This window comes from Phalangium opilio, unplaced genomic scaffold, assembly GCF_054372755.1.
Source record: "Phalangium opilio isolate 3A_F unplaced genomic scaffold, DU_Popi_V2 ptg000032l_1, whole genome shotgun sequence".
NCBI lineage: Eukaryota > Metazoa > Arthropoda > Arachnida > Opiliones > Phalangiidae > Phalangium > Phalangium opilio.
In genome coordinates this window covers 6,471,201-6,498,350 of record NW_028324159.1, presented here as the reverse complement: position 1 = coordinate 6,498,350, position 27,150 = coordinate 6,471,201, and the positions used below count along the sequence as shown (strand labels likewise).

At 36.1% G+C, this 27,150-nt stretch overlaps 2 protein-coding genes across 4 annotated transcripts; both read left to right on the top strand.

Moving 5' to 3' along the window:
• The first annotated feature begins 16,635 nt into the window (after positions 1–16,635).
• On the top strand, positions 16,636–24,442 carry LOC149685506 (uncharacterized). 3 transcript variants are annotated; one of them, XM_089871137.1, is made up of 8 exons: positions 16,636–16,727; positions 16,809–16,873; positions 21,687–22,020; positions 22,105–22,223; positions 22,970–23,815; positions 23,882–23,945; positions 24,013–24,187; positions 24,250–24,442. In XM_089871137.1, exons 3-8 carry the CDS (start codon positions 21,687–21,689, stop codon positions 24,344–24,346), a joined length of 1,635 nt encoding a protein of 544 aa, XP_089727263.1. In that variant the 5' UTR covers positions 16,636–16,727; positions 16,809–16,873; the 3' UTR covers positions 24,347–24,442. The 3 variants fall into 3 exon arrangements, with proteins under 3 accessions (XP_089727263.1, XP_089727262.1, XP_089727261.1); XM_089871136.1 differs by lacking the exons at positions 16,636–16,727; positions 16,809–16,873 and having other exon boundaries at positions 21,507–22,020; positions 22,970–23,123; positions 23,181–23,815; XM_089871135.1 differs by lacking the exons at positions 16,636–16,727; positions 16,809–16,873 and having other exon boundaries at positions 21,507–22,020.
• LOC149685507 (uncharacterized) lies at positions 18,773–21,148 on the top strand. Its single transcript, XM_089871039.1, has one exon. The coding sequence runs from the start codon at positions 18,773–18,775 to the stop codon at positions 21,146–21,148; it is 2,376 nt and encodes a 791-aa protein (XP_089727165.1).
• Positions 24,443–27,150: the final 2,708 nt, after the last annotated feature.

Here is a 27,150-nt window from a genome sequence, read left to right as displayed (position 1 = left end):
TAGGTAAAAGTCTGAAATTTTGCTTGCCGCGAGGACTGTCAATCCTAGCTATAGTTTCCAAATTTCAAGTTCCTTCCCTATATACTTTTCGAAATATCGAAGGTGAAATCTACCTTATTTTGTCACTCACTCACTCACTCACCGATCATCAAAATTCTAAGGTACTTCTAGGGCAGATAGAAACTTAAAATTCAGGATTTAGTTTTCATTTATTTTATAAAGCACAGAAAAATTAAAACATCCCGAAATTTTTATAAAATTGTTCTTTAGTTCCTTATTTTAAAACTAGATGGCACTGTCGTCTTTTCAACAGAAATAGTGTGTGTTCTTGTTGAAAGGACGTAAAGGTCGTAACTGATGCTACATTCTTATATTAGAATATAGCGTACCATCTTTTTTGTATATTTTCTAGGGGTCGAAAGGGGTAATTCAGCGTAAATATGAACAAGCGTTAGCAATTATATTGGCAAACGAAGTACACCGAGAGGGTCTTGTTTTAATATAGCTACCGAAGCATAACGATTGGGTCTTGTTTTAATATAGCTACCGAAGTATAACGATTGGGTCTTGTTTTAATATAGCTACCGAAGTATAACGAGAGGGTCTACAAAAAGAAGTGAGATCCTATGAAAAACATTAACATGTACAAAAATGGGCCAAGCCTCGCCTCGTGCCCTTTCCGCCGTAAAACGTTCTGAGATCCCATGTAGAACCAAGTCTGCCTTTTTGTTCTTATTCAATCGCCAATTGAACAATTATGTTATAAATTAAGTCCTTTTCCTAATTAATAACCAATATTATTTGACTCTATCATTATTATACATCTTTGTTCGTATCAAAAATATCGTGACTTGGCAATCGCACCTGATAAACGTGTACGTAGGGTTATGCATAACTCGCCTTATAAAATTGTAAATATGGTTATGCATAACTCGCCTTATAAACTTGTACATAGGGTTATGCATGACTCATCTTATAAAATTGTACATATCCAATCGGCCATAAACGTTTTAGTGAATATCCCTTCGATTATTTTAAATCGGCGACGATTTAGTGAATATTCCCTCGACTCCCTTTTAATATTACTTACCTGCGATTGCCAAGTCACGATATTTTAGATACGAACAAAGATGTATAATAATGATAGAGTCAAAGAATATTGGTTATTAATTAGGAAAAGGACTTAATTTATAACATAATTGTTCAATTGGCGATTGAATAAGAACAAAAAGGCAGACTTGGCTCTACATGGGATCTCAGAACGTTTTACGGCGGAAAGGGCACAAGGCGAGGCTTGGCCCATTTTTGTACATATTAATGTTTTTCATAGGATTTTAACTTCCTTACCCCTAAAAGAGGATTGAATGTGGATGTTTTTCTCATGAGATGTCCATTCAAGCCATTCAATGGCGCCAAAAGACTGGTTCTCGCCAAGTCTGTAATAGTTTGATGGGATGACGCTAATGGTATTCGATTTGAGATAATTTTTCCTGAAAACGTAAGAACAAACGCCAGGGAGAGTAACAGAGCCGCAATTAAAAGGATCTACGCTAGTAACTTTAAGTAGGAGTGACCGAAAGGTTAAACATCCTAAAAATAGGAGTAGAGTATCGTTTTCGCAAATAATAATAAAGCTCATTTCAAAAATTAAAGCCTTTACCCTTACAGACTTCTGAAGTGTGCCATTTCATGAAGGCGTCCAAGTTTTTCCTAGTGAAATACTGGCACCCGTAAGCCTCTGTGGGGGGTAAAGTATTTTCTAACACGTAGTTTGTCTCTTCCTGTCTATCAATATCGAACTCATGTTCGACTACGTTGAAAAGAAAATGGGGAAAGTACCCCTTGGCGGCATTAGGTAAACGAAAAGTCGCAGGAAACTTTGATAAAGCTACAGGGATAAAATTATACGAGTCGAGGAATAATAGATTAGTGAGCTTCATTTCTAAAATGCGCGTACCGTTAATTTTCAGAGTTTCGGGGACAAATTTCTCGTCCCGATTGATTATTTCCCTAATTAATAGCTGGTTGTCATAATTGCTCCCAAAATGAGATAGAACGATAACTTTCTTCACGTCGAACAAACTGACTAAATAGTCCATGAATAAAATTATAGGTTTTCCGCTTGAGAAACGTTGTTTTCGAGGTCCAAATTGGTTGCACCTCATACAATTAAAATCTAGGGATTTTTCTTCTATACAATCTTCGCAAACTGAGATACTGACGCATAAGATGGCTTGATGTTCATACGCCCCCAACTTTTCCTGACATATTTTAGTTTGGATGCATTCCACATCAAAGAAAACACATTAGTTCAGGTATATTACGACGAGGTTTTTTCGAAGGGATAACGCTGGGGTTTTTATCCTTAATCACTTGAATGTAGCATAAATGATCTCTGGGTTGATGCTTTCCGCAAACCTGACAATATATTTCTCCACAAGTATGTTTAGTCTTGCGGTTTCCGAAATCAATTGTTTTAGAACAGTTTTTACAAAGGTAGAGCCTCTTACAAAGAGGTTTTTTGTTACCAGTTGGAACCAAGTGACTATTATAGCAATCGTCGCCCCAGAATTTTCGCAAACATGACGCGCATGTTTTTTCGCTACCGTGACAAACTGTTGGACGCATACATTTGAAACAAAAGTCGTTGCATTTATGAAATTGAATACGCCAGTAGGGAGTGAGACACTTCTCGCTAAAATACTCATGACTAAAAAGAGGCTTTAAATTGGTAATAACGTTGTAGTGATTACTCTCGTTAAGTAGAAAGAGGCGGGGTCTGGTGTCTGTAGGATCGTTTTCGCCTAATATTAAAATGGGTACTCTATTTTCGAATTTATAGACAAAGATGGAGTAAGCCGATAAATAAACTTTAAATTTCTGAAATGAGTCGGGGGTCCCGCATTCGTCTAGGGCGACTCCAGCCTTTCGACATAGCTCTAAAGCAGTTGTTTTTTGCATTTTGTTGTGGGGACCTATTCTGGATATGCTCTTGTAATGGGTTTTGACCTCTTCGTTGTTTTTGTTGTTCATGTAGTCACGATGAGAGAACGAGCTAGGCACAGATTATTGGTACTCGTAATCTGACGAATTCCTCGCCTGTCTTTAGAGAAAATATTGAAGGGTTTAAGTTGACGACGACTAGATCGACCGTATCCTTCAGGAATTCTCACTATACGGAATATTATTTTTACGGGGCCTTGAAAAAAATGCTCAATTTCATCGTCATAAAGTAGATCGGCTAGTTGGTCAAAGAAGATAGAGGGATCTACTTGGTCTAATCTTTTAAATGACAACTCTAATTCTGGCCTGCAATTTATACCTAGACTTCTCAATGTTATTTGGACATAATCAGTGGGTCGATATTCGCTTAATACGTGACCCGTAATAGTACTTATACTATCTACGGGGTCGTTAGTAATGTTTAGAACTAATTCTCTACCGTACATATTAAATTGGTCATAGAATTTTTCGCCCTGTTCCTAGATTTCGCAATGTGGGACGTCCTGAATAGGTGAAGGTGGCCACTCACCACCCCATTGGTCGTACGCATCGGCCTCGGCTTCTTCCGAGTCCACGAGAGACTCCTGTTCACTGGGTAGGTAGTCGGAGAAGTTCAGAGATAGGTACTCAAAAGGGTCGTTTTGTTGACATTCCTGATTCAAAAATGCCGCCATCTCTATATCGTACTGTGGGTTGTTGAAATCGGCGATTAAGGTTTCTTCATGGATAGTGGGTATTAGTTCATTCCGTCGACTTTCAATGCGTTCGGCGTAAGAAATATTTAGGGGTCTAGGAATTAAGTTACTTAGGTGGTCCAATTCGTCTATTGTAGGGCAGTTTTCCGGTGTTCTAGGGACGGTTCTCATGTATTCAATGACATCCAGAAAAGTTTGAATTATACTTAAACCTCCATTCATAATAAAAGTGGGTAAACTTGAGGGTACGTTAGCAGGGTTGGCGTGTAAATAGGCACATAGGAAAATATAAAACTTGCATAGTGAAGTTAGGGGCCAAGGCCTATTTACAGCTAATTCATCCAAATTCCTGACCGCTTCCAACCTTGGCGAAATTTGCAAACGTAAGAAAACCACGGGATGCAAGACATTGGTCAAGTGACTGCTCTATACCCCTCCCGTGAATACTCCGGCGATGTAATCCGGCAAAACAAATGAGGAGGTCGCAATCGCGGATTACTAAAGGATGGCAGGAACCACAGTTGCAAAATGCGGTATCTTTGTTAGCCTGGAACACTTTTATCTCGCCGCTTCTCCTGACGGTCTAATTGACGAAGATGGCTTGATAGAAGTGAAACGCCCGAAGAGTATAGCAAGTATGACTCCTTTTGAATCAACGGAACGCGTAAAAATTTTTTACTGCACACAAAAAATAATAGCATCTTCCTCTAAACTACGCACAAGTACTATTACCAAGTACAAGGGCAGCTCAATATCGCCGAAAAAAAATTTTGCGACTTCATAGTATGGAGCCCCAAGGGCATCGAGTGGCAACGGATACATAGGAACACAGGTTTTGGAGAGAAAACATGCTTCCGTTCCTGGAACGGTTTTACTTCCATTGTTTGCTTCCTGAAATCATCGACCCACGTTTGCCTCGTAATATGGAAATACGCAAACCATCTTATCTTACACACGCGATTGAGGAAAAGAAGCAGCACGATGAAGTGAAAGCAGAGAAAAAGAGGAAACGCGAAGAAGTTTTCGAACAACGCAAGCGGTCTCGTACCAACTCGGATAAGGGTTCGAGCCCTACTTGAAAATCTAACCAACCAGATATCGCACAAACAGAATTCCGTTTAGGTAGAAGAGCTCGTCAAACGAAGACGAAATACTATTGAGTCATTGTCTCAATAATTTTTCATCCTGATCACGATGTATAAAACTGATCAAACAACAGCCCTTTTAAGGGCTACCCACTTTTTGAATTGAAGGTAATCTCAAAATGTATTGAAAAACAAACAAAACGAATAATACACGTTCTAACTCAGGCTATTCTTACATAACAATCCCTAGGTGAAATAAAAGTACTATAACAGAAAATTGTAGGCATAGTATAGCCTGAATCGATTTGATTTACAGGACGTTCAAGAATAAACTCCTCTATTTATTTATTTTGTAGATCTTAGAGATCTATAGAATAGCCCATGCAGAAAATTCAAACAGATTCAGAGTACAGCTCAAAAATAGCCATCTTTCGAGTTTCATTTCGGTTTGTCTCTTCAAATGGACGGGTTCCAATGTGAGTTAGGAGGGAAAGGGGGGTTGAACAGCTACTTGTAACACTTTCCGTGAAATACCTAGACTCAATACGAGAACTTAGTTTACCTTTACTAATGGTATTTTTCTCTCAAATGTCTTTTTTTAATGAAGCAGTCTTCTTCGCGTCAGTGTCCAACGGAATCGACTCAATAGGTTCTAAGTCACCCTTTCAATAGTTTATCATCTATACTCGAACTTTCACTCTTGTTCTTTCATTTTCCATTGTTACACTGCAGTACACTCACACCCTTGAACTATGTTTTCTTCTTCCTTTGGCCCCCAGGCAAAAATTACTTTTCTTTGTAAATATGCTTGCTCGCCTCGTATGACCAGGCCACAAGGGTATTCATGACAGCCCCCCCCCTTAACCAGCCCCTCCATGGTAGTTTTTGTAGAGATCTTCACCCTATTTTTCCGAGTTTTATAAAAAAAAGCGTCCATGCTGCCATCTATTGGCTTCACACCTTTAGCGGTCCACAGCGGTTTTATTTATAGAACTAATTATGTTTGAAACTTAAAACTTCCAATTTTATTTTAGGTTCTCAGTCTAATTATGCTCTACCAACCCAAAAAATAACTTTCTGTCTAATTATATTTTTCGATGAGATACACAGGAAAACTTCATATTTAGTTTTAATTAATATTAAATTATCTTCCGATTTGAATTTTTCGAAAATATATTTAGGTACCAAAGAAAGGTATGTACTATTGGGAAAAACCAAGGTTGAAGTCTTAAACAGTAAACCTCTTGTGCTGGACAGGAAATACAAAAACCATATTTTCAATTAGAAGTTTTATGGTTTTTATTTGATAATTAATTAAGTTTTGGAGAAATTAATTTGAAAATTATTTTAGGTACTAAATATAGTTTTAGTATTTGTAATGCAAAACGTTTTTTAGACCTGACGACGTTTCTCTAGAAACTACACAGGAAAAACATAACAAAAAACATGCTTTGGCAATTAATCAATAACTAACTGAACAATTAACCTATTTAAACGAAAACAATACCAGGTTATGAAGAAAGGTCCAAAATGTAGGATAAAAAGAAGTCCGGCTGCAAATTTCAAATTCAGTAGGCGCCACATCGGAATTAAACAGCCCTTTTGTCCATACACTTTGCCCTTAAACGAAGCAGACTATGCGAGACGACTAGGATTTTGTCAGTGGTTTATGGCCCGGGTGATCGACTTAGAATTCCCACGAACTCTGTTAGTGTCTGACGAGTTCAATTTTTCCCGTGACGGCATACTGAACTTGCATAATCATCATCAGTAGAGGCAACAAAACCCCATGCTACTAGCGTAAGGTCACACCATGTACAGTTTAGTCAAAACATATGGTGCGGGACTGTCGGCGATAATTTGATTGGACCCGTCTTTCTACAACCAAGACTAAATGGTGAGTCGTATTTGAACTTCCTACAAAATGATTTACTAGACCTACTGGACGACCTACCATTTAGATTGCATCAAGCAATGTGGTTCATGCACGACGGGGCGCCAACACATTTCAGGCGTCAAGTTAGAGCCCATACTGATGACACGTTCCCCGGGAGGTGGGTAGGTCGAGGTGGACCTGTTGAGCGGCCATCTAGATCTCCGGATTTAAATCCGTGCGATTTTTTCCTTTGGGGACATCTCAAAGACTTGATCTACAGCGCCGAAGTCCGTGATGTCCAAGACCTGAGACAACGCATAATTGACGGATGTGAGAGTATCCGAAACACGCCAGACATCTTTCACCGTGTTCGAGAATCCTTTACAAGACGTGCCCAAGTTTGCATAAACGTTAATGGTGAACACTTTGAAAATTCTTGTAAACTGCATTACAAGCTCTCTGTACAACCTGTGTTAATAAGAATTAAATGTACCTGTGGTTATAAACATTAAAGGTACATGTGTTAATAAAAATTAAAAGTACCTGTGTTAATGACCATTAAAACAACCTGTGTTAATGAAATTTAAACATGTTTCTTATCGATAGCACACTTCTACACACAATCACCCCCTTCTGTTTCCAAACTGTTAGTATCTCATTTCTTTCGGTGGGCTTATGCAATTGAGCGTTTTATCGAAAACAAGATGAGCAAGCCATAATACAAGTTTCAAAATTTTGTTCATTTTTGGGCTACTTTTGAAAGCTCATAACTCTGAAATGGCGTAATTTAGGTACATGGTTTTTTGGAATTTTAGACTCGGAGTGACTCCAAGAACACGCTACCTAAATTTGGCCAGTCTTTTCAAAAACACCCTGTATACTAAGCAATAAAAAATTTAAAATACGTTCACTCTACCTTTTCATTTATTTACTAAACACACTTTTATCTTCAAAGAAGCGACAGAATGAAATATCATAAGTCTCAAAGCAGTTCGAGGAGTCAGTTCACAATGCCATTTCATTTTTTGACTAAGCATACATTTGAACTCCCCAGATAGCCAGTGCGAGATTTCTATAGTCTCAAAGTGGTTCGAGGTGAAGTCGGTAAATAAACCCCCGAAATATTCCTCATTATTCTACTGAGATACACTCCATAAACGTTGTAGTATTTCATAAAATTGGTATAAATGTTTCTGTGTAACACTTGTGATAAGCGGTATAAGAGTGAAAACATGCTATCAAAACACGTATGCAAGCAGCATGACGATTTTAAATGCCGCATTTGTGATCGGAAATTTAAGATAAAATATACGTTGGAAAGACACATCCGCGAACAGCATGGCGATAATTACAATGCAGAAGGCAAAGTTACGATGCTGACAAAAATACAAGATAAACAGCAGTTCGTGCAATAAAACTTTCAGTGGACATCCTATACTTCTTCCAGGAGTTATTACGCTCTATTGCAAACATGGTAATGACTGTTGCATATAAAGATTTTGAACTATAAACTTTATCAGAATGCATTTTTATAAGGTATATGGTATGGTTTACAAGTGATGCCTAGTTGTGAGTCAGTGGATGTTCCGTTCACTATACTAACCACTCGATTCCGACAAAGTAAGTAATATATAATTGAATACTTGAAACTTTGATGAAAAGGGGGGAAATTTTAAAGTATAGCGTCATTTCATTTTAATGCCATACTCAGAGCTCACGGGTGTTTTGAACTATTAGCGATCTCTTGTTTTAAACAAGTTAATTTTTACCAATAAAAATGAAAAACCAATCTTAGGATTAAGGTGCAAACATGAATTTAAATCCCTTTAATTAATTTCAAAAATATTTTAATTAGAGACTAAATGTAATAAGTAACACTATACCCAAATGTACAGTAGCAGACTGCAATCGGAATTGTTTATCAAGTGGTTTCCCTTCCCATATTAACAGAGAACAATTTCGCCTAATGTACTAGAATTCTCAGGATTTTTGAAATATTTTTAGTGCCCAGTGCAGTCATTTATGATCACGCAAGCGCCCTACACCTGAATAGAGAGCCACAGTTATTCAAGAACACCAATTTCCTTATAGATAGGTTGCATTGGAAAAATCATTCTGGTAAGTAAATATAATAATTTTTTTGGCATTGAACTATAGTCAAATTCACCCCGACTTCAGAAACGCCAGTTTCTTTTGTATGAGGCTAAGCATATGTTCTGACGCCTCAACTTTAACCATTTTATGAAGTGCTGGTTGAATTGTAGTATACAGAGTCTATTTTTCTAAGGAACTTTTATATTTCAGGCTGTGCTTTAGGGAACCTGTTTAGATAAGTACATTAATTTTAAAAATATGAACTCTGAAATCAATGAACAAAACAATGCCAGTCTACAAAAAATAAAAAATTCTTTGTCGTACATGACTCAAGAAAATTTCATGCTACATTGTAAGCTATACCTATATGAACCAAAAAATTATACTTTGAAACAAGGAATTACGCGAGACCATCTTGTGATCTTTGGTATAGTTATGACAAATTTCTTTACCAATGCATGAACAAAAGGTCAAACATTCATATTCATGAAGTCTATATTTTTAATTTATATTAATTAGTATAAACCTTAAACAAACTAATTTGTGTACACATTGTGATGCAAAGAAATATTTCTTTAGCCAAAAGGTTTAGCCCTAAACCATTATTATAAACTATAATTTCTCTTCCTCTGTTACATTTTAAGCCTAAAAAAGTAATATAAAATACTGAAGAACGATTATTAGTTTTGACTGGGGTTTAAAATTGCTTCGAAAATGATCTCAGCTCAGTCTCATTCCTTCCTTTTAATAAAAATAACTTAATAAGGTTGTTAAAAATAGCGTATCACCTTTTAAAATACTGGAATAAAATAAAACATTCATATGACTAAAACTGGTCCAATTTTCAACTGTCTTTAGTAAAATTAATTTAAATACTCAGATAAAAACTGCTATAATTCTATTCTAAGATAGGTATTGTTTTTATAAATCTAGAACTACCATATTCAATAAGAAACACGTTAATAGTCTTTCACTAATACCAAAATTTAATTTATATAATGTGATATAAGATAATTAAACGAAAGCGCGTCTCCAGTGGCCCTATAGGAGAAATTTTTCTGGGTTTAGCTTTGAAATTCCACTGCCACTTGTGGCTGAGAAATCTATTATCGTTTTAGCGATGAAAACTATTTGAATTCACTTTTTGCAATATGAAGCAAGAATTTATACATATACCAATGAACACATAACAGGTTTTAGAACAGTTGTCACTGTCAAAAAAGTTCTAATGCAGTTTGTTTAACTTAATCATACTTAAATTAATAAAAACTGTCTTTGCAGACAAAGACTTGAAAAAGTAAGCGATAAGTTTATAAATTAATTGCCTGAAGTACAGATATTAAGAAAGCCGTATTTACATTCCGGGAGCGCATCAAGGCTCCTCAGAGAAATCCGCACTTCTATCGGAACTTCATACTTTCACTTCAATTGAATGTAATCAACTTAAAGTCACTTTCATTACAATATAACCTCATTTTAACCCAGGTTAAACGGTACGGTGACTATCGAGTAACACGTTTCCCGCTGTCCTTCAACAAATGACAAGTTGGGAAACCAAAATAAACCTCTCCGAGCCGAGACGAATTTACTTTCTAAACACAGGTCCACCAGCATATGAGCAAAACCGGAAATACATAGTTCAAATTGGCGAAATATTGCCAAGGTCTTTAGCAAAGGCTTATGCGTTTAACAATTTCCTTTGTATCCTCAATTATTCTAATGAGTACCTAAAATGTATCACTGAAGGGTGTATTTTACTTTCGGCTCACTCTGAACCGTTAACACCTCCTATAAGAGGAGGCGAAACAAGGTCATTTCTAGTTTAAATCTAGGGTATCTTATTTCACAGACCCAATCGTTTCAGCACTTGTGGATAGATGAAGAATTAACACCCATATTATCAAATGAATATAAGAAATGCGATTACACTATATATATAAATATAGTAAAGCTGAATTAAAAAGTAAACACCAAATATGAAATGCTAATATCAAAAGATGTTCTTGGAATATTAAGATGAAACGGAGCTTTATAGCTACACAACTACTTAAAGAATCGTAATGCCGAAAAATATTTAAAATATTTCCATTTAATATTCTGCAAAAAGGAAATGTTATCGTTTTATAAGAGATCTTATCACCCTACTCGCTTTATATTAACTTTGATGTGCGTGTAGTGTTTCGATTCGGATGCAATCTTCATTACTCGTTCTATATAAACTCTCACTTGTGTCATTACATAGAAATAAGTTTATCTCAAATAATTAATTAAATATAAATGATATTAATTTTTTTAATCGCCAGTAAATAACTTTAAAAATAGTTAAATCGTTTAAAATAAAGTTGTTCCTATTATCTTTCGAAACTTTGCTAATATTGACGTTTAAAGTGAAGGGTACCCCTCTTACCCGCTTTCTTCAAATTTTGGGGTGTATATACGATTCGTTTCCATTATAATAGTAGATAAAAACGCATTCGCGTGAACCGATGGTGGAAGCCCTGCTATTGGGAGGCTAGACGTTTCTCGTAACCCTAGCCGATCGCCGCGTATATCTTGAAACCAAACGGTGACGAAGGAAAAGAAGCCGGAATGGACTGACTGGCGTCCATGTGGAATGGACAAAGACCTAAAGATGGTGGTGCATATAAGCTGGTGTCAATGTGGAATTGACGAAGAACAGAAGATGGTGGTGCATAGAAGCTGGTGCAAGGTGAAATTGACGAAGATCAGAAGATGTTTGTGCTAGGAAGCTAGCAAGTACAGACTAGTGTCCATGTGGAGTGGACGAAAACTAAAGCTGGTGGTGTTGGAACTCAAGTAGAAAAGCCAGAGGAAACAAACCCAAATTTCCGTGAACTGTCAATGCAGTCCGGAAATTGGGAACACGTTTGCTCCGATACGCAAACTGCGAACGCGGTCACGTGGGGTCTGACAGACAGACACACAGACAGACAGACACACACAGACACACCCCCAGACACACAGACACGGCCGGTGTAATACCTCTCCGTGACATACGTCACTCGGAGAGGTAAAAATGAGGAAATTTCTGCCGAGTAACGTAGAGACTAGAGAGAGGCAAGAAACTGGGAAACACCATTTTGTCAGCGTGCTTGCCAAAGCAGGGGTATTATAGAAGGGATAAGACACATTACCTAGAAAAGCATTTTTAATTTCGCGCTTATGATAAATTTAGAAAACTTGTATTTTGTCATAAATACATACTAATAATCTTGGAAAGAAACTGGCCATTGTTTATTCTATTCTTAGGTAACTTTAGAATATGCACTAAAATGAGCATTATATAAATAATTACAAATTTAATTGTTACCTAATAAAAATGATTGGAAGAGCCACAATTAAAAATATTGGTATGTTCGGTGACAGGGTTTAGTGATTGTTTGATTTAATCACTCATTTATTTTACGAGCAATTTAAAGCAAAAAAATAATCTTCTTTGCTGTTATCGTTGTCACTTGGTGAAAGACGAAAACTGGCCATTGTTTATTGTTTTAATTAGGTAACTTTGGTATATGAACTAAAAAGAGCATTATATAAATTAACTGGCCTCTGTTTATTTTTTCTAATGTAACATTAGAATAAGCACTAAATAAATAATTAAAAATTTAATTGATACCTAATAAAAATGATTGGAAGAGGCTAAATTAAAAATATTGATTTGGTTACAGGAAATAGTGACAGTGTGATTTAATTTATCATTTATTTTACCAGCAATATAAACAAAACCTTATCTTCGTAGCGGTTACCATTGGCTGGTGGCACCAGTCTAGAAACTACGGAATGAACCCTTCTGCGTAGTTTGAACTAATCTACTTGAAACATCAAAAATGTATCTAATTTAAAGAAAAACGTTTATTCTAAATAGCGAATATCGTTACTAATAAATAGTAATTAAAAACGAAACTGTCACCTAATAAAAATGATTGGAAGAGCCGAAATAAAAAATAGTGGTTGGTTTCTTGACAGGGTTTAGTGATCGTGTGATTTAATCTATCAATTATTTTACCACTAATTTAAAAAAACAAAATGATCTACGCAGTGGTTATCGTTGGCTCGTGGCACCAAATATAATCTCTCTATCGTTTATCATTGGCAAACTGGCCATTGTTTATTGTAACGTTAGAATGGGCGCAAAATAATTAATAATTCAATTGTTACCCAGCACAAATGATTGAAAGGACCTGAATTTAAAATACTGGTTGATTTGGTGACAGGGTTTAGTGATAGTGTGATTGAATATATCATTTATTTTACAAGCAATTTAAACAAAAAACTTATCTTCATAGCGGTTATCGTTGACTGGTTTCACCAGTCGAGAAACCAGGGAACGAACCCTTGTGCGTAGTTTGCATTAATCTACACTGAGAGAAATTTATGTTTTTTTTACAGAGAAAAATTACAGAAGCTATAATTTTATCTAATTTGCAGTATGTTCTGTAATTTTAAAATACAGATACAGTAGTTTTTTTGAACCGCTGAAAGGCTCTGTAACTTTCACATTAAATTTAGGGATTTTACAGTTTCAACTGTAAATTTTACAGGATCAATACAAAAATGAAATACAAACATTTCTGTTTTCTAAAATATCTGGTTTTATGTACTTCAAAAATACAGAATTTTTTTTTTAATCGAAAATTGCACTGGCTCTGTATTTTCCACGCAAAAGACCTAAAATTCTGGAACTGTCTGAAAAGTTTACAGTTAATTTTTAAAAAGTCGAAAACTAACCGTTTCTGCTTCCAATCCTAAGAAACACAGAATTTTAACTTTTTCTTCAAAAATTTGACAAGTGATCTCAATTTTTATTCTAATGCCACACTTATTAAAGAGAAATGGAAATTGAGGTTTGTTAAAGAACATTCCTTAATGTGATAATATCAAAGCAACATTCCTAAAATTAACATTTCTGATAACTATTTTGTTTACACAAAAGAAATATTAGGACTTCACAAATTGTTTAAATATAAAGATTTACACGTCAAAATTTAATCTTCTCCTCTTTGCGGCAGCTATTAATTCGGTTTTGCTAGGTCTACGAATCGAAGCTATGTTTGGCATAACCACTGGTTCTTTACTATCATTGGCACATTGAATCTTCCTCTTAACTATATTTTCAATAATCTTGAATATATAGAAATATGTCTCAGCTTCTTTAATTGGGCGTACGTGCCACTCTGACGTAGCTTTTGAAAAGTAATATGTAAATTCCTCTTTATTAAGAGAGCCTACTTCTAAGCCTTCATTTAGTTCAAATAATGTTTGATGACCAACGTTGTTATTATGATCTAAAGCTGCTAATTGAATTCTGGCCTACATTGTGTTATGATCAAAGTCCAACTGCTTTGGGCAGTACTTATTTACCAAGCTATGATAATTTTCTAATTCAGACGTGTGAGAATATTTGTTAATTTGTTTAAGATCCTTTAATAGCTTTTTATCCAAGACAATTTTCTCCAATTTTGCGTAGGCATCGCTTTCAATATCCAACCATTTTTTCACGTTTGCTTTTTCTGCGCTTAAAGGTTCATGGCCACAATTAGGATAATTTTCTAGGTCTGGAAATTCGTGGATGTTTCTGATGTGGTATAATACCGACTTCCACATATCGATCAACACTTCTTTATCGCCTTCGCAGTTTTCAGAACAGTACCAAAGATGTCTGTTTATAGTTTTAACCCAAGGCAATAATTCTTTTCCAGATTCTTTTTTTGCTGCGTTCAACAATTTAGATCGGATTCCTTTAGCAAGATGCCATATGTCAAATTGATGATAAATTGTTGGGTGATAATCTCTTAGATAGGCCTTGCACTGAATGTGTCTGTCAGTGGTTATTTGCTTGATTTCAATTCCTTTTTCTATCAGTCTTGTCAAACTCCTTTTTAATCCTAAAAGTTCCATGTTTCCAGAAATATAATTTGTTTCAGATTTATTTATTAGTTCAAAATGAATAATCTGATCACTCTCCTGATCCATTAGTGTGTAAACGGAATCTTTTGAGCAATAGCCAGGTGAGCTGCATCTTCCATCACCAGAAACACTTAAATCGTTTTTTTCATTAATACTGCTTAAAACCTCACTTTGCTCTGCCACCCATGCGTTATTAATTTCTGGAATCACGAAGTTACGCTGTAGATAATAAAAAGTAGTTTTGCTAATCCCTCTCACGCCCATATATTCAAAAAACGAATTAATTCGATGATAAGTGGCCCCAGTTAACAAGATAGATGAAGCAATTAGAAGGTTTCCACATGGCATTTTTCCAAGGACTGGTTGCGATTTCCAAATATTAGTATGACCATCCAAACAATTAAAGGTAATGGTAAGCTGGCTTCCCTCATTTTGCGATTTTTTAATTGTATTTTGTCAACCACACGGATGCATGAATCCCAACCGCATATAATTCGGCTTAGCAAATTATCCAAATGGCTTTCAAAAACCACAAACTTGGCCTCTTTTACAAGCCGTTCTGGAATATGTTCATTGTCAATTTGAGATGAAAATTCATCAGGGTCATATTCATCATCATCATCATCGGAGTTTGGAATGTATAACGAAGTTTCAGAGGCATTTTCAGTTATTGAAGTTTTGAAAGATTCCGAAGTAGAAAGGTTTTCCATAATTGGTGATAAAAAATCTGACTTTTTTCCCTTTGGAATAGGAGTAGACTGAAACTGTGTTATATTTTTTTTACGATTCATATCTTCCCAGACTTTTGTAGATAGACTAGGATTATCTACCGGATTTAGGGGATTTAAAGAAGCTTGAAAAACTGGATAAGAATGATCTCGTAACGCTGATGAAAGTTTAAGAGCTTTTGATTTCTCAATTTCAAGTTTAATCTGAGCCTCGCACACATCCGTAGAGAAATCTGAAGTTGTTACTGTTGTTTGAGTTTCAACTGAAGTTAATCTTGGTTTCAAAATTTTAATGAAAACTCCATCAGTTTGCGTTTCTTGATGTGACACAGCACGTGGCTGCGATAATTCAACAAATGAGTCAGGTATAAAATTAGCAGCTTCATTCCCATAAGATATGGAAGCGCTATCAGGAGTTTCAATGTTGAATAGTGTCGGAAAAGCACCTTCTATCAGTTTCTTCTTAATAACTTTATTCAAAAGCTTGCCTTTTAAGTCAATTTCGAAGCAATCTTCCTTAAAATGTACCTCACACACTTTATATGGGGTGTTCTTCAAAACAAACCCTTCTTCAAACTCCAATTTCCTATTATGTTTTGGCCAAGGCTTAGGTTTTGTTACCTCTTGATAGAAAGTTTTTACTTTATCTTCGGCATTTTCAGTCCATCGGAGAGCAAGCCGGGGATTTTTTACAAAATTCGGAACAGAGAAAAATTTTATATTTTTGTTTGAATACTTATTACGACAACCTTTAATGATGCAAAACGACATTTTAAATAAATATTCGGATAACTAGTTTAGGACACAAAAGAGAATCAAGTCAATCGTAACTAGCAGACGAAGCGTATCAGTTGTTTTCTAAGAAAGACCGTCATTGGACGGAAAGTTTGGCCAATGAAAACCCGAAAAAAGAATGACGTTCAACAATTTAAAATTTTCTTAAAAATGGCGTGCAGCGGCGGGTTTCGGGATAGATTTAATTTCTATGTATTTATTAATGATTTCTTTTTTTAGTTGTTTTGAATCTTTTTATGTATTATGTATGTGTCGCTCTTCCGATTTAATAAGGTTTTTAACTAAGGTGAACTTTTCTTATTGTTAAAAAGACTTTCTGTATTGGGCGCTTTTTTGCAAAAACAAAATTTTTGTTTGGGCTGATTTCCGCTTGGGTTGGGCGAGATCTTCAAAACTGATCTGGCAACTCTGTGTAGAGTGTAGACTTGGGCGCCGCGTGTCAGGCTACAGACGTGTCGCATTCACGAAATTTTATCGTTCGCAACAGGAAAGGAAAATTAAGTTTGCCTATGTGAATATTCTGGTAAGTAATTTAACGCTGTCCATACAGTCATTTTAAATTTATATAAATATATACATTTCATAATCGTTTTACGTTGTTTAGTTGGAGTATATTCTACAAAAAGCTCGTGAATCGAAATTGGTAGATTAGATGATAACAAGTCTAAGGTGAGTTTAAAATGTTGTTAAACGCATTAACTGAAATCATCCGTTGCCAAGTCCCTATTCTACAGGGCCGGTAGGCCCTTGTAGATATGACATGACACCCTTCCGTAATGTTAAAGGAAAATTCACAGTTTTTAGGGTTAGCGTCCCATAGAAAAAGCATTAAAAATTTTTCGTTTTTTTGAGGAATATTAGCTATGCACTTCAGTAATACCATAGAACAACAAGACCAAACAAACGATTGTAGTCATAAAATTCAGTTGGTTTTCTTTTTAATAGTATAGTCAAAGTTAATTCTTCAGATTCACATCATTTATTGATATCTCTTATTTCACTTTAAATTACGTTGTTCAAATAAGAAGAAATGGCGCCATTATGAACCGCCTTCTCTTCTCAACCGTTTTCGCGCCAAAATGTAGGGCGGGGCGCGAAACAGTCCTGCTAGTCGCTCTCTTTATGCGAACGTATCATATACAGGGTGTTTCTAGCAAGTCTAGCACAAATTATGGGGGCAATTTAGAGTTAATATTTGAGTATTTTTCGGATGACTCCTTAAAAGTAATTAAGAAACTGAATGACAATGCTAATTAAATGTAAGGGGTCAACCCTAAAACTTTCAAATCATAACTCGAAAACAGTGGCCCGGACGGCAAAATGTTCGACCAAAAATCACCCAGAGAATAGGGACTTGGCAATTCGGGCTTAACTCCGCCCCCAGCGCCATTATGGTATGTTTTTTTAACAGAATGAAAGCTACATAAGCCCCTCCTCCTGGTATGTTTTTTAGCACTAGTGGAAGGTAGCCTGACGTTGCATGACGTAGTACTGCCAAGTCCCTATATCCCCCTTAGGTTGTCCCCGACTTGCCAGAAACACCCTGTATATATCTTTTATATTTAATTTTTGTTAACCAATTACGTAACATGGAGACAACGAAGGTGGATTTGATTAATTCTTACTTACTGTTACATGGGTAGTCTTGAAAATGTTACAAAAAATATTTTAGTACATAAGCGAGTACATAAGCCTCATTATAGTGTAAGAACATTGAAGGTATTTTCGTTAACTTTCCAACAACTAAAAGACGACGCGAGTGTAGTTTTGCTTATTTTCTAACGCTTCTTAGAAAAACGGATGATATTATTATTGTTTAGGTTAAACATTATTAAACAGGCTAAATTTTTCAGAATATAATACATGTTATTTATACAATTTTATCGACTTGAAACCGCATTTATTTTGAGCCAATGAGGAGGCCAGGGGGGGGGGAGTTTGTGGCAATGACGCCGTGGGTTTTTGGTGGTCTTGTCTTTTCATCCATCCCAGAACTCCTCCGTGACCTTTGCGTTTTCTCTTGAGCATTGAAAGGCTTTGGAGGGGCTTTTGGGTAAATTTTTCTTGTCCCAAAAGCTTCCCTTTACAAAGAAGGTCAAAGCCCTTCACGCTTTACAATTATAATGTTTCTTAAGGTTTAATACATTTGAATTTTGTGGTTTTAATACCATTACATTTTGAATAGTTAACAATTTTATATTTTATGTTTAAATAGTGTTTAGATTTTACATTTTTATTCTAGTTTATTCTTACAGTTTTATTAATTAATTACATATTTTTACACATTTTGAATTTTACGCTAAATAATTCTACACCCTGTGCCAGGGGTGTAATTGTAAAATTTTTAAATTTAGACAGACTTGTAAGGACGGTTTTCCTTCTTTTATTTATAATTTAGATTGCTTTTATGATACGTTACATTACGGCAAAATCAAAATGTACTTTAAATGCCCCGTAAAGGACTGTGAGGGCTTTTCAACAAACGAACTGGGTTTATATGTTAGTCACATCTCACTTCACAAACATGAACCGAATGTAAAATTTTCATGTGTCGTTCCCAACTGCGGTATGACGTACTCCTGTTTTGACTCCTTGAAAAGTCACACACAGCGTATTCATAGAAATAAAAGCGTTTGTATTAAATCACATAGACGCGTTCAAGTCCAAGAACAGTCACGTGGGAATTACACTTGCAACTTTGCGACTTGCCAAGCCATATTTTTTCACCCAAGACTTCTTATATCACATTTGATCAAAGAACATTTGAAGAAAGGCTACACACTTTTGTGTCCATTTAATCATTGCGACAAACAATATAATATACTCAGCTCTTTTACCTGCCATTTGAGTCGATACCACAAAAAGGATATTTCTAACATTCGACCGGAGCTCGTCACAGGAAATATAATTAGCAACGAGTTTGAAACTTCGGATATAAATCTTAATGACCAGACTGATATGTTGCAAGAAGAATGGGAGGGAGAAAATCTGTTAGAATTAGAAACTCAAGACAACCTGCCATTGAGCGAAGCAAGTGATGAAAATTCTGAAGATTATAACCTGTACATGAAAAATCTTGGGCTATTTTATCTGAAACTTCAAGCGAAAAAATTTGTTCCAAGTTCAACTATTCAATTTATAGCACAGGAAATGCATGAATTAAAAACTGTAGAGAACGCTTTCATTGCTCAAAATGTTTCTCGCATTCTAAAGTCTTCAGGGGTGGATGATGAAACTATTAGTAACATCATGGCAAAACTACCAACCTCTAGCCTCGTGCAGCAGTGCAACCAAGAATTTTCATCCATTCACCGTCGTCATAATTATTATAAAGCTAAAATGAATTACGTGGACCCAATTCCGGTTTTCTTGGGCTATTCGGAAGGTGTTAAAATGTTTTACCATTATGTCCCCATTAAGGAGTCCCTTTCCGCACTATTATCAAATAATGCTGTCCAAAAAATTATTCAGTTTCCAAAGCCGACTTATAGAACTGGTGAAAATCAAGTTCTTAGAGATATAAGTGATGGAAAGATCTTCAAAAAATCTTGTTCAGAAAATGGTGAAAAATCCATTCAGCTTCTTATTTTTCAAGACGCTTTTGAAACTGTTAATCCACTTGGATCAGCAAAATGCCAACACAAAATTGTGGGTGTATACTACACCCTTGTTAACATTCCCCCAGAATTTCGTTCGTCGGTTGATCACATTCAGCTTATTTCGCTCAATAACGACAAAAATATAAATACTTTTGGGATTAGAAAATGTTACCAAAAACTGGTGAGCGATTTGAAAATATTAGAAGACGAGGGACTCCATCTTAAGCAAGGACAAAAGTTGAAATTAAATCTTGTTAGCCTTCTTGGAGACAATCTTGGTAATAACGAGATCGGTGGTTTTCAAAAGAGTTTTGCAAATGGAAATTTTTGTCGCTTTTGCTTAGTATCGGCTGAAAACCTAAACGAATTCATGTCATTTGAAAAAAGAACCAAACGTTTATACGATGAAGATCTTGAAGTACTTAATCGTAATTCGTCTTTGAATGTGAGCCGCGGTATTAAATTTAATTCCCCTTTCAATGACTTGAAGAATTTTCATGTATGCGAACCAGGACTAGCGCCGTGTTTAGCGCATGATCTTTTCGAAGGCGTGGTTTCCTATGATCTTTACTTATTTATATCATATTGGGTTAAAGCAAAATGGTTTTCTTGGTGTTATTTTAACTGGCTTCTGCGCAGGTTTCCTTATCAAGGAAAAGATGCTGGCAATAAGCCAAGTCCTGCAAAACCAAACTGTAAGAAACTGAATGGGGATGCTTCACAAATCTGGTGTTTATTAAGGCTCTTGTCTCTAATATTAATAGGCAAAGTTCAAGACTATAAAAATCCTGTTTGGGGGCTTTACCTGCAACTAAAGCAAGTTTTAGAAATTGTAACTGCTCCAGCAATTTCGAAAAATCAAGTTGCCGAGTTAATGATCCTCCTTCAAGATTACAAGGCGGATTTATTAGCTTTATTTCCGGATTACAAACTAAAACCCAAGCACCACATATTTTTTGAGCATTATCCAGAACTTATATTACATTTCGGCCCGCTAATTCGTTTATGGACTTTAAGATTTGAGAGCAAACATGATGTTTACAAGAAATACGCTAAACACACAAAAAACTTCATTAACATTACCAAAACACTGAGCGAGAAACATCAACTGCAACAAGCATATCTAAGCTCAGGTTCGCCATTTCCACCCGATATTCAAGTTTTACATTCCAAGTATTTTGATTTGAAAATGTTTGATAATGATGTGCAAAGAGAAATTCGGAGACTTAAGATAAACACTAATGCAGCAACTTCTATGAAAAAAGTTGACTATAAGGGAACTACGTACGAAAAGGTCTTTGTTTATGTGTGGACGCTAATGAAGACAGTGTTAACTTCGGTTTAATTGAATCGATGCTGTTCGAAACGAATTTATACAGCATAGTTTCCATGTATAGCTCTAAATACCTTCCTAATTTGCACTCATTCGAATTGGTAAAAATGAACAAGTCTAAGATAATATTAGTGTCAACTTTATCTGATTATTATCCTCTTCCATTGTACAAAATTGACGGGAAAGATATAATTACGTTAAAACACTCAGTGTATCACCATTAGACTCGTATATCGTATAGCCATTAATAATACTCCGTTTATATTTGAAAGTATATTTAAGTCGATGCTATTTCGAGTAGCATGAATTAATTCATATCTTCACACGAGTAAAGAACACCTTAAGAACAATTGGTTGCTGTATCTGTCCATAAAAGGTTGAGCCCCTAAAAATCGAGATTCAAGGGAATTAATGCCAACCAATTTATGACAGTGCGGTTACCATTGCAAAAGCAGAAGGGTCTTTTCTCATGTACATACATGGAAAAATTCATGCAAATAGTTATGTTGCAAGTATACGCACACGCCATAGATTAACTAATTTCTTTCAGATGGCTGAATTTGAAGCAGCTCAAACTATGGAAGGATCTATAACTTCTCAACCCTTTACTCAGTTGGTTCACGATCTGACAGCGATCAACCCTGTGACATCTGAAAACAATAGCTATGTTGGCCTTAAATCTTTGGTTATAGGTGCGTTGCCATCAGCACCTTCAAACCTAGTTGATCAGATTGTTAATCATTTAATCGAGCTCGGAGTTGAAAACTTGAATGACATGGAACTAGTAGATGAGAATATGTTAAAATGTTCGTTTTTAAAACCAGTCCAAGCTAGAAAAATTTGTACTTATGCCAAAAAACAGCTGGAAGAATGTTTGACAAAAGGTATAAGGCTCGTTTCCTTTGCTAGTACACAAACCAAATTTTGAGAAATGGCATACAAACGTTTATGATTTTATTTATCCAAAGCTTCGTCATTATCCATGGATAAAGCAATGCCACTCATTGACGTAGATTCGTTTGACTTATCTATGCACTCGAGGGAAACTCCCTCTGGAAACTCTGAAAAGGCTTCTCAAATTACCCCGGTAAGAATACTAGAAATTGGTTGTTTTCAAGTCGAAACTGTTGTATTTTCGTGGAAATATAGACCAATACGAATATTACCTATGGGAAGAAACAAACTTCCAGGGGCACGCCTACATACTGGATAATTTCCCTGTCGCCACAAGGCAACACTAGAGGCAGCCCAAGCTCACTGCGTCTGAGAGGCTAGCCAACTCGGTCATGCCTCTAGCGGTGTCTCCTGACATGATTGAAATTATCCACTATAGAGGCGTGCCCCTGGAAGTTTGTTTCCCTGCATGTAATGTTCATTCATTGGTCTATTAAAGGATTGTTTTACTAGGCCTACTATATTTAGAGTGTATCTGATAAGCCGGTCATAGAATAAAGGGGATGTTCTTTGGGCGATTTTTAGTCGAAAATGTTCTATGACATTTTGCCGTTCGGGTTTGATTGTTCTCAAGTATGGATTGGATTATTTTACTTATGACCCCTTAAATTTAATTAACATTTCTTAGTAAAATTTAAGAGGTCATCCGTAAAATGTTTCATTCTTAACTCGAAAACAGTGGCCCGGATGGTAAAATGTCATAGAAAAGTTTGGACTCAAAATCGCCCAAAGAACATGCCCATTAATTTAAAAAGTATCCAAATCTGAATTTAAAATGGTCACGAAACCACTTTTACGGTTTAAACCGATTTAAAGATTTTAAAATATTTGCTTCTCGTATCTACAGAGAGTAAAAAAGGTGTTATTATTTCCACGTAGGAGACATGGGTACAGAAGTACAAAATCTCGACAAATATATTCAACAAACAAACGCAAGAAAAACTGGGAAGAAATACAAAACTGGATGCCAAAACCCGAAGGCGACTAGTTCGTGCATTAGTCGATGATACCTTAAAAAAATGCAGCAGGCCAAGTAGGGGTGACATGCGCGTAGTTGCTGAACTATTCACCAAAAAGTTTCCAAATGCAGTCAAAGACGAAATAGATGGTGAAGTTATTGGGTCTGGCTATCAAAGCCTAGTTGTGCAACTTTATGGAAGGCTAGATCACCTGTCGCGCAGAACGGAAGGAGCGATGCCGCCAGTGAAGAGGTCTTCAAAATGCTCTCCTAAATTATCTAAAAGTCCACGCCTTGAAACTGTGGAAATTAACGAAATAGACTTGAAACGGCAAGTTTATGAGGAAGAAGAGCTTAGAAAACTCTGGATGGAAGCTGATCCAAATATGGCTGAAGTTGATCTTAAGCTAAAGATGTGTTTTAAACTTCAAAGGAAACAAATTAGCGAGGGGATCGTAACTTCGGATTTTAAAGAAAAATGGCCTTTCCTCTTTGAGCTACGTGGTTTGGCAATCCACCTTGAGATGTTAACAATGAAAAACATTCCTGAACTATTTATTAACTTTTTCGAGAAAAAAAGCAATCTCCTTTGCCAGTATTTCTCGAGAAGCAAAAAGGCCTCGACTCAAGCAATTTTGGCTGAAATAAAATCGGGGGGCAAAATTCAAGATAGTAGCCCTGTAAAACAGGCTTTGGTTGCAGGGGTGGTGTCCTTGGTATTGAACCACTTTGGTGAAAAATTCGATGCTATTTTTCCAGTTGTCGAGGTAAGGTGAATCAGAATTAAGATAAAAGTTCTCGGAGTTAATCATATAAAACAACAAAATTTGCAGCCTGGTACTCCTCAGAGCGAGGTAATTAAGAAGATTCCATTACATCCCTGTCTGGTCATATTTGGTAAGATATAGTTGACAAGACTATGTCGTTCGATTTAGCAAAACATAACGATATTTTATCGAAATAGGTGATAATATGGCTAGTGCTTCTACCTTCTGGGTGACGGTAGATAAAATTATAGTGAATGACCACTTCGGAGGACAAGAAATCATTGGCGCATTAGCCATGTTCTTTGCTATGTACTATATGTTCAATGTTGAATACCCTGAAGAATGTGTGGCTACTCTGGAATTCTTTCAAAGGTATAAATAAATTAGTAAAGGAATCTGTGTAGATTCACATAAATATAATTTAATCATTTCAGGGGCATTGCCAGGTTCAATCCTAAGAAAGGCAAAGAAATAAATTCAAAAGTTTTACACTTGCTAAATAAGTTCTTCGAATTTGATTGGATGGAATAGGTGCCTATGGACAGTGGCTTTTTCTTGTATCTGAGCATATTTAACAATGTACTTTAAATGCGAGATCAAAAGGGTCACGAAAACGGATGAAAAATTTACTAGTCTCTAAAGGACTGTTTATTATTTTTATTTTATTATTTTTATTTTATAATTTTTAGTCATGAAATTTAAAATAAGAACTGTTGTGAATGGGATATTGGCGGGATAATCACTTCATTTCTTTGGTTGTTGTCTTGGAGCGTGAATTTTTCTTTACTTCTTTTTATTGGGTTCCACAAATGAATATTAATTGTTTAGATACATTTCGTGGATTTTGAAATTAAATAAGTTGTTTTGATGCAAATAAAATGCTATTTTAAAAAACACACACCCTCACCTAGCCATAGATGAAAAGTGTTGCATGCTCGACTATAATTCATCAGCAAATAAGTACTAAGTAGCTACTAATACATGTATATTAAGCGGGTTTTTTATGCTTTGCATAGAAAACAGAACTTGCATATAAAATGCTTGTGTTTTCCATGAAATTTGGTGGTTTATTGCCAAATAGTACCTAAATAGCACTTCAAACCGTTCATAATTAAATTAAATTTAAAAAAAGTTTAATCTACTCAACACAGTGTAAAAAATAGGACTTCAGGAAAATTCAATTCCTGTGAAATTTTTAGAAATAGTCCTTTGTGAATTACAACGAAACTTTATTTGCGCAGTCCACAAATATTATGTTGTGAAAAGTAGAAAAAAAACGTTCTAGAGATACTTCCATTTTTCATAGAGCTTTCTGCGAAAACTGATGAAATTATGTCCAAATTACATACAGCTTCCTGCGAAAACTGTTGAAATTATCTTGTCCAAACTACATTGGACTTTCTGCGGAAACTATAGAAACTAATAGGTCCAAATTACATAGAACTTCCTGCGAAAACTGTTGAAATTATTATGTTCAAACTACATAGGGCTTGCTGCGGAAACTGTAGAAATTATTATGTCCGAATTACCCAAGTTTCCCTTCAAAACTGGCAGAAATTTAACTGTAAAATATGCTGCGCGGTTTGCATAGAAATTACATACATTATCATGTATAAATTACCTAACTGTTTTTGCGATATCTACAAACCTTTTCCAGTGACATTTACGTAAACGTTACTTCAAAAATTACTTAAACTGTCCTGGATATAACACTAAACCATGGGAAATTTGCAGGATAACTTTCTGTACTTTTTACAAAACCTACCATCAGTAAAATATACAGAAATAATTCTGGAATTGAAAATACCATAATTTTTCTGGAAAAATTACTGAATACTTCTGGCATCCAATGCTTCCAGTAATTTTCTGTAAATTTGACAGTGCATTTTTCTCTCAGTGTACTTTAAAAAACAAAAATTGATTTAATTTAAACAAATTACCTAATTAGCGGCTGTCGTTGGCCGATGGCACCAGGTGAAACACCTTAAAACGAACGCAACACGGCCGAACGCACAGTCAAAACTTTCTCAAATGACCTACCAATTACATTTGTTTCTGCATTGCCAGTCCCACTGTCTGGCAAGCCACAAAATACCTCATCCGCTCGAAAGTTAAATGCATTCTTCTTTCACGTTCCTGACCACAATTATCCCCAGGAAGACATGAACTTCGTCCGCCAATTCCAAAAAGACATGTTCTTCAAACCAGCCGAGTACAATTCTGTCTCTACACGCCGAGTTGGGCCTTTTCGCCAGAACTATGACGGTCCCTTTCGACTAACCTTTTTAACTGTGTCGCATCGACAATATTTTGTGCAAAGCATCTTGGAATGGCGACGCCATAATAATTTTCCGTATGCCGTTACCCATGATCGTAACCCTGTCCAACGGCAGACTCATCGCTCCCTCCTCGCGGACCTTCGTCGATTGAAAGCCCAAGGCCGTTATGACCTTTGTATTCGTCAAGGCAAGATTTTTTCTTATTCAACGAACGCCCTGTGCCCTCACCAGTCTCGCTCCCACATTCTTTGCTGCTAGATCAGTCACCACCGTTAAACTACCACCACACCCGCCCTGTTTTCACCAATCTCCCTACCATCACGCGACACAAGTCTAAGTGTTTACTCACTCAACGCCCATTATCTCTTCAAAAAGGGAGATGAACTACTTACCCTTGCATCTACTGGTACACCTGATTTTATTTGTATCTGTGAAACTTGGGCCTCCACCAATCATGCCGATGCCATTTTTAACTTGACTAACTATTTATTTCTTCGTAAAGACCGCGCGCTTCACAAAGGAGCCGGTATAATTATTTATATCAAGAACTCTCTAATATACCATGAACTAACTGTCCCTAACCAATTTGACGAATCCTTGTGGATTAAAATTAAACCTCCCACCTCCAAGTCATGGGTAACATTGGGTTGTATTTACCGGAGTCCTACCACAGCAAAGGAGCAAACGTCGCAACTCTACCAGAATTTACTCCATATTTCCACTACAAAAACTGACTTTATTATTACCGGTGACTTCAACCTACCGTTAATTAATTGGGATACCTTCTCTACGCTCCCACGAGCTTCCCCCGAACACGAACAATTTTTACAATTGCTAGCTGACACAACTCCAACTCAACATTTTACGTTTCCTACACGCTACAGCCAATCGCGACATCTCAGTTCTAATGTCCTTGATTTCATCCTCACGCCCGTAACAGTACTACCCCAAATTGTTAGTCTTCCCCTGCTCGGTGGTAGTGACCACGTCATTATCTCTTCGGTCCTTCCCCTTACCTGCTAACCTCACGTGCAACGACACTTCCGGCATGACTTT

Excerpts from the sequence above, each read along its gene's own strand:
- LOC149685507 (XM_089871039.1), top strand. The coding sequence starts at position 18,773 with ATGACGTACTCCTGTTTTGACTCCTTGAAAAGTCACACACAGCGTATT.
- LOC149685506 (XM_089871135.1), top strand. The coding sequence starts at position 21,606 with ATGTACATACATGGAAAAATTCATGCAAATAGTTATGTTGCAAGTATA. Across the intron at positions 22,224-22,969 it reads AGGCTTCTCAAATTACCCCG|GAGACATGGGTACAGAAGTA; the intron begins GTAAGAATACTA and ends ATTTCCACGTAG. Across the intron at positions 23,816-23,881 it reads CTATTTTTCCAGTTGTCGAG|CCTGGTACTCCTCAGAGCGA; the intron begins GTAAGGTGAATC and ends CAAAATTTGCAG.